Below are 8,048 nucleotides of genomic sequence, written 5' to 3' on the forward strand. Positions count from 1 at the left end.
GACAGCATGTCAGCCACTTGGTTCCAGGCACTAAGCGTAGGATGGGACATGGGCTTTGAACCAAGAACTGGAGGGGTCACATGTGAAGCAGGCCCAGAGGAATCACAGAGGAAGTGGCTGACATGAGACCAAGCATCCTCTGAAAGGGGACGTGAAGTCCCAAGTCTGAATGATGCTGCTGAATTATCAGGCAGCATTGCAGCGCAACCCATGCCCACACCTGGGCAGAATCAATAACTGTCCCCAGGAAGACTACTCAATGGGAGACAGAGAGCCCTTGGCTAAATTAATTATAAGCCCAAACTGCTCCAGGTGGCTGAGCAGCAGCAACCTGTGAGCGATGAGTTCCTGTTCCGATCTGGATAAGAACAGCCAATCATCTAGGTAATTCAAAATGCAGATTCCCATCTGTCTCAGATGGGAAAGAGATGCATCCGTGCACTTTGTAAAGTGCATGGGCCAGAGACAGTCCGAATGGTAGGACTGTATATTGGTTGGCCACCCCCTTGAACATGAATCTCAAGAGTGGTTTGTGCATCTTTCAGATCCACAGACAAAAAAAGAAAAAAACAGTCCCCGGGGCATATAGCACGAGGATCTGCTTCCAAGTCAGCATCTTGAACGGATTCATAAGCACATGGGTCAGATGCCTGAGCCCACCATCACTATTCACAACCACAGTACCAAAGTTTGAATAATACCTCTGGAGCGTGGAGGAACCATTTCCACAGCTCCTTTTGGAAGCAGAGTTTGCACTTCAGACCAGAGAATGAGAGCATTGCTGTCCTGTACTGAAGAATAATGCCACTGAAGCGAGGTGGCCTTAGTGTGCTTATGCAGGAAGTGGCACATGACCTACAATGACTTCTGAGCTGCAGTGAAGCGCTTTGCAAATCTGCCGTGCAGATGGCAGTTAAAAGTGCGACCACCTCTTCTCAAGGGGAAGTTTGCCATATCCTCTTACTTCAACACTGTCAACAGAGGTGAGGGAAGCAGAAATAAAAACGCCACGTCTTGGTTAGTTCATCGTGAACTTCCAGGAAAAACGGCACCGGTCTCTCATGGGAGATTTGTTGTAAATGACGTAACTATGTATGACGTAAATATGATTGCTTTAAAATTATGTTGAAATTGCATTTCAGAATTCATGTTAAGCCTGTTTTAAATATGAATTATTGCCATTTTTTCTCTGTGGTGAAAAAGAATGAGATTTTTACTTCCAAATTCAGAAAAACAAAACAAAAAAAAAACATGATGGATGGGCCAGATACTTTATTTTATAGTCCAATGAGTGGGCTATGAAATGAAAGACCTTAATGGGCCGATCTTGGGGTGTAACAGGAGTTATATTGTTGAACTCTTTTATAAATATTGCCTGTCTGTGTTGTTCACCAGCTGCTAAGGAAGAGAATCAGATGGTGCGCGTGTGCGCTGAACATCTCCGTCAATACAACGAGGCTCTTCATCAGAGCAACACCATACGCATGTCAGACGCCTTCCGCTTCCTCAACAAATATCACACCGAAGAGCTCAAGACCAAATCCAGCCCAGATGAGGAAGGCACCATTACAATCACAGACACAGAGCGATTCCTCTTCACTTTGTTCAAAGGTATCACAAACTAGACACACAAACTAGAATCGATGCTATCTGGATGGAATACACTGAAACTAGTCTTTTAATGGGATCCAATGATTACACAAGATGTTAATAAAACAAAAATATATGGAGCAAAGTGGAGGATTTATCATCATTTACTCATTCATCCTCATGTTGTTCCAATCCCATATTTTTTTTCTTTATTCTGTGAGACACAACAGGAGATGTTCAATAATGTCTGAGCACTTTCATTGAAAGTGGATGATGCTTTATAATGTAAGAAAGAAGATAAGCATGGGAACAACATGAGAGTGCGCAAATTATGAAAACATTTGTATGTTTGGATCTGTGTTGTTATTGTTAACCAGTGTTATTTTAGTATCACTAATATACTAATGTAGTGTTGTTCAAATTTTAATTAGTGTTTTTTATATTTTATTTTAATTTTAGTTTAAAGTTTAGTTTAAAATTTAGCTGTGTTTTTGTAATTATTAATCTTTGTTTAAAAAAAAAAAAGTCTATATAGTTTATAATGCGTTTTAGTTTATTTAGTTTTAGCTATTTTAGTACTTCAACCTAAACTAAATAAAACTGAGAAATGTTGCTGTGGGAATGTTTTTTTTTATAATAAATATTAGATGAAAAACCTCAGTTTAGAAATGTTGCTATGGCAACTAACTGAAATAAAATGTTTAAGCTGAAATAATAAAATTACTAAAATGAAAACTGAAATAAAATAAAGCTAAATAAAATGACAAAAGCACATAATAAAATTACTCAAAGTTAACTTAAAATTAAAATTTTTTAACTGAAATTATTCAACTGAAAATAGGTGAAAAGCTATTTCAAAATATTAATTAAATATTAATAAAACAACACTGTTGTTTATTCCTTTAAAATGTGTCCAGACATGCTAAACATCTTGTTGGGTAATGCTGATTTACTCTTTGTATCTGTTTCTCTTAATATTCAACAGACAATAAAGCAAAGCTGCAGGAGTTGATGGGAAAGCCGCAGTATGAAAACAACAGTCTGGCCCAGCTGAAAACCAGCATCCTGAAGGAATTCAGCACCAGAGAGAGAGCGAGAGGCATCATATTCACCCGGACCCGCCTCAGCGCCATCGCTCTCTGCCAGTGGATTCAAGAAAACCCCAAGTTTGATGAAGTGGGAGTCAGAGCCAGCTATCTGATCGGTGGAGGAGATCAGAGCGTGGTGAAACCGATGACTGCTGTAAGGAACTAACGTGTCTGCTTCTGCATTCATTTAAATGATTGTTCCAGGTTGCATTTGTGGAATAATATCAATTTCAATAAGATAATGTCCTGCCATTTTCAGGCAGAGCAGAAGGACGTGCTGAACAAGTTTCGTGATGGGCAGATCAATCTGCTAATAGCCACCACTGTAGCAGAAGAGGGTTTGGACATCGCCGAATGTAATTTCGTCATACGCTATTGCCTTGTGACCAATGAGATCGCCATGATTCAGGTGAGCTTAGATTATTGCTCACTTCTGAAGATGCTCATCATGATGCTAAACTCTTTTGGCCTGTTTCTAAGGGCTTGTAGTTTGTGCTATTTGTTTCAATCAATATTTACTTTAGATAGACACCAGTTGGCTCTCAGGCTGGTTTCATACACCTCACATCTGTAGCACTTAAATCTATGTGTTACAGGAACCAAACTAAAAGTTTTCAACATTCAGTTTAAGCAGTCTACAGCTAAAGTCTTTTCATAACGTTCATAACCAACTTCTGATACCAAATTTAAACAACCATAATCAAACAAATTTTTTTTTAATGGCCAATGCAAATACAGAGTGTAGCAATTTATTGCACTTATATACAGTATACACATATAATCCAATTTAATTATAGCAAATCATATATTTAATTTAATCATTTAGTTTAATGATGCTCATACATTATTTACTCCTAATTCACAAAAAATACAAAAGTTTGGGGGGTTTGAAAGTAGTCTCTTATGCTCATCGAAGCTGCATTTTTTGCAAAAGTAATATTATTATTAAAACAGTAATATTGTGAAATATTATTTCATTTTAAAATAGCCATTTTCTACATTTAAATATCTGAAAATATAATTTATTCCTGTGAAGCAAAGCTAAATTTTCAGCATCATTTCTCCAGTCTTCAGTGTCACATGATTCTTCAGAGATCATAGTAATACACTGATTTGCTGCTCACTGAAACATTAATTATTAATATCAATGTTGTGTGGCTGAATATTTTTGTGGAAACCCTGATGTCATTCTTGATGAAAACGATTTTAAAAGAACAGCATTTATTTGAAATAGAAATTATTTGTAACATTATAAATATCTTTATTGTCACTTTTAATCAATTTAATGCTGAATAAAAGTATTAATTTCTTTAAAAATAAAAAATTCTTACTGACCCCAAATTTTTTTACTATTTTAAAGTGGCCAAATATTAGGAGATTCAGCCTAATATATCAGTCTATCACTATTGACTTGACAAATAAAGCGATCAGAGACTTACTGTACAAACTGAACACTGCTGATGTCATTCTGGTTTTTGAGGTTGTATTCTCATGCTGAAGTATATGAAGATGTAAGAAGTGCCGTTTTTCACTCTCTGCAGGCCCGTGGTCGAGGAAGAGCGGAGGACAGTAGTTACACACTGGTGGCGGAGGCAGGATCTGGGGTGGCAGAGAGAGAGAGTGTTAACGAATACAGGGAGAAAATGATGAGCACAGCCATCGTCAAAGTGTGCAAGATGAATCGAGCCGACTACGAGAAGAAAGTGAGAATATACTTCAATAAATACACTCCAATATTCCTCAAATACTCTTAAAAGAAACATTTTTTGGTTGTGTGTAGACCAGAGAGTTTCAGATGCAGGCCATAATAGAGGAGAAGGTGAAGATAAAGAAGAAACTGCTGAAGGGAATGATGAAGGAACCGCCATCTAAAATCAGCCTGAGCTGCAGGCAGTGCAGTGTGTTCGTGTGCTCTGGAGAAGACATTGAGAAGATTGAGAACATGCACCATGTCAATGTCACAAAGCAATTTAGGTAAAAACCCACAGTTGCAAATACTTCTTTTTTTTTTTTTTTTGCATTCTCAGAAGGTCCAGAAATATGTACACTGATGATACAAATCATGTTTATTCTGCATGACGATTGTGGTAAAGACACTAATAAATCAGTAAAAATAAATGTTGTTGATGTCTGCAGTAAGCTGTTTACAGTCCGAGAGAATGCATCACTACAGGAGCGACTCCTGGACTATGAGACCAATGGAGTCATTGCGTGCAAAAACTGCGGACAGGTGCGTGCTGACTTCAGCTCTTCCCTTCCAATAAACACTCTTTGCATTACTGCTGAGCATAACAGTGGTTTGGCAATTCAGTTGGACTCACTCTCAAAAACATTACACAACTGTGAACTTCACATAACCACGATGATGCAAAAAACACTTAGCTTAAAGGAATAGTTCACCCAAAACTGAAAATTTGCTGAACATTTAAATCCCTGAGGTAATTCAAAGATGTAGATGAGTTAGTTTACTCATCTGAAGAGATTTGGAGCATTTCATCACTTGCTCAGCAATGGATCCTCTGCAGTGAATGGGTGCCATCAAAATAAGTGTCCAAACAGTTGATAAAAACATCACTATAATCCACAAGTAATCCACACCACTCCAGTCCATCAGTTAATGTCTTAAGCAAAAAACAAATCCATCATAAATGCATTTTTATGCATCCTTTATCCATAATATTGCTTTCTCCAGTGAAACAACCGTCTTGTCTAAAACATCTTAATGATAGATTTGTTTCTTACAAACATACAGCTTTTCACTTCACACAACATTAACTGATGGACTGGAGTGGTGTGGATTATTGTGATGTTTTTATCAGCTGTTTGGACTCTCATTCTGACGGCACCCATTCACTGCAAAGGATCCATTGGTGAGCAAGTGATGGAATACTACATTTCTCCAAGTCTGTTCCAATGAAAAACAAACTCATCTACAACTTGGATGGTCTGAGAGTGAGTAAATCTTCAGCAAATTTCATTTTTGGGAGAGCTATTCCTTTAAGATCTACAAAAAATGTTTACAAAAAACAAAGCAAAAAAAAAAAAAAAAAAAACCTTAATATTAGGGCTAGGCAATATATTTATAAATATATGAATAAAATTATGTATGCATGATTAAATTTAATGATATGCAATATATCTTTTGATATTTATGTATTTGATTTGAAATGTCAAAAATGTCAATAGCCTAGTAGGTTCAAGTTTCTTGATACAAGAAGTAACATTTATTTAAATATAATCAGGACATGTTTCAAAAGTTTCACAGTAAAGTTTCATGATGCTGTCCAATTTTATACTGGCAACACAATAATTGCAAATGCATAGTAAAATACTTTAGATATCACCCAGCCCTCTATACATCATTCAGTATGTATTTTCCTTAATATGCATTCATTTTAAATCTTACTTTTTTGTCTCGTTCCTGAGCAGCAATGGGGCTCAATGATGCTGTATAAAAGCATTGAGTGTCCCTGCCTCCATATCAAGCACTTTGTGGTCACATACAGCTCCAAGAAGAAGACATTTAGCAAATGGAGCGAGTTGCCCATAAAGTTCCCTGCGTTTGATTACACTCAACACGCCGATCTCCTCGTAGAGGACTCAGAGGAAGAAGACTTGGAAACTGACTGAAAATAAAGAGCAGAAGATATTCAATCTCATCTCTGACACAGTCAATCAGATGTCATAACCTGTAAAATGATCCATCTACCAAGTCTGTTCTACTGTATCTGGTCAATGGAAGCTTTCATTTCCATTATTTATTTAATCTCAAGTGGCACTTTTGAAATTCTGATTCTAATGCACGTTTTACCTCACAATTCTGAGTTTACATCTCACAATTCTTATTTTTTCTCTGCCATGGAATGAAACAAATGTTCTTTGCAATATCAAGTTTAGATCGCACAATGTTGATTGCACAATTTCTTCTCCGAATTACGTTATATCTTGCAATTGTGTGTCAACATCTTACAAATCTGATTTTATATCTTGCAATTCTGATATTCCTCCAAATTGTGAGATAAAATGTTGTAATTACCTTTTTTTTTTATCCCTTAGCAGAAATGGGCTTCCATAGAAATCGCTGTAATAAAGCCCCAAAAAAGAGTTTGCATCAGCGCCACATATTAGCAAAGGACATTCACTAAAACTGCACTGAATGAAGTAATTTTGATGTATTTTACAATCAGGGCTTTTTAAATAAATGTTTTGCACTGTAACATTTAATGCATGAGGAAACAGTGAAGTCAAATACTGATTTTGTGAGTGTTTCTGTACATGTAGATTTACTCTAGAGGATATCGTCCAGCATGCTATTGGAAGTAAACAATTAAAATGACCCTTTATGTGTCATCGGTTTTCTCTTTCTCACATGAACAGTCTTTGATTATGAATCATGCATTCATTTAAAAAAAAAAAAAGAGATGGATGATTAAGGAAGAGTGTGACGCATTCTCTCTCAAACACCTGTTCAGCTGTTCTCAGGAGGACACGGGCTCCCATTGAGCTAACGTCACCTGAGAAAACCTGTCGGGAAACCGGTTCTTATTATGCATGACAAGTCCTGGATGCTCAACAAGTTTTTCCAGTGTCAAAGTACTTCCTTACCTGACAAATGCTTCAATTCATTCATTAAACACATGCAATCAGTCAAAATTTGGACACACCTACACTTTATTTTTTGTGAATATTTTCTACATGTTGGAATGATAAATGCTAAAATATATACATCATATATTGTCTCGTATATATTTTTAAGTGACGTGACATACATGCTCTGCATTTAACCCATCCAAAGTGCACACACACAGCAGTAAACACACACACCGTGAACACACGCCCGGAGCAGTGGGCAGCCATTTATGCTGCGGTGCCCGGGGAGCAGTTGGGGTTCGGTGCCTTGCTCAAGGGCACCTCAGTCGTGGTATTGCCGGCCCAAGACTCGAACCCACAGCCTTAGGGTTAGAACTCAAACTCTCTAACCACTAGGCCACGACTTCCCCAAATGTCATATAATATATGTAATTATTATACACATTGTAAAAATACACAGAGGATATTTGTTTACAAATAAAAATGTATATAATATGTAATACTGCATATATACTATAAAATTTATATTATATACATTATATTATAATTATTATGCATATTGTAAATATGCATATGGAATATTTATATTCACAAATATTTTTGTGCCTAAATAAATCAAGTTTTTCCAACTGTGTGCAAAGTTTTGATTAATTGTAATGAAATAAACATGCATTAAAAGAAACATAAAACTCATATTATCCAGTGTTTGTTGTAATGGCTGCATCTATAATTAATTATTTTTAACAATTTGAAGAAAGCTTCTGCAGTGTTACTTGCATG

The 8,048-nt window shown here is 36.5% G+C and overlaps 1 protein-coding gene and 1 long non-coding RNA gene across 2 annotated transcripts in view; one reads left to right on the forward strand and one right to left on the reverse strand.

Annotated features, from left to right (window-relative positions):
* Positions 1-4,252, reverse strand: part of LOC109072593 — a 61,481-nt gene extending 57,229 nt beyond the window's left edge. Inside the window, exon 1 of the long non-coding RNA XR_006160868.1 lies at positions 4,118-4,252. This is a non-coding gene — a long non-coding RNA (uncharacterized LOC109072593). The remainder of the gene's footprint in view (positions 1-4,117) is intronic.
* Positions 1-7,014, forward strand: part of LOC109072590 (interferon-induced helicase C domain-containing protein 1-like) — a 28,885-nt gene extending 21,871 nt beyond the window's left edge. Inside the window, exons 10-16 of the mRNA XM_019088820.2 lie at positions 1,396-1,611; positions 2,576-2,832; positions 2,938-3,087; positions 4,220-4,381; positions 4,459-4,652; positions 4,815-4,908; positions 6,108-7,014. Of these exons, the coding sequence (XP_018944365.2) occupies positions 1,396-1,611; positions 2,576-2,832; positions 2,938-3,087; positions 4,220-4,381; positions 4,459-4,652; positions 4,815-4,908; positions 6,108-6,308 (1,274 nt within the window). The 3' untranslated portion in view covers positions 6,309-7,014. The remainder of the gene's footprint in view (positions 1-1,395; positions 1,612-2,575; positions 2,833-2,937; positions 3,088-4,219; positions 4,382-4,458; positions 4,653-4,814; positions 4,909-6,107) is intronic.
* Positions 7,015-8,048: the final 1,034 nt, after the last annotated feature.

Source organism: Cyprinus carpio, chromosome A9 (genome assembly GCF_018340385.1).
Source record: "Cyprinus carpio isolate SPL01 chromosome A9, ASM1834038v1, whole genome shotgun sequence".
NCBI classification, from domain to species: domain Eukaryota; kingdom Metazoa; phylum Chordata; class Actinopteri; order Cypriniformes; family Cyprinidae; genus Cyprinus; species Cyprinus carpio.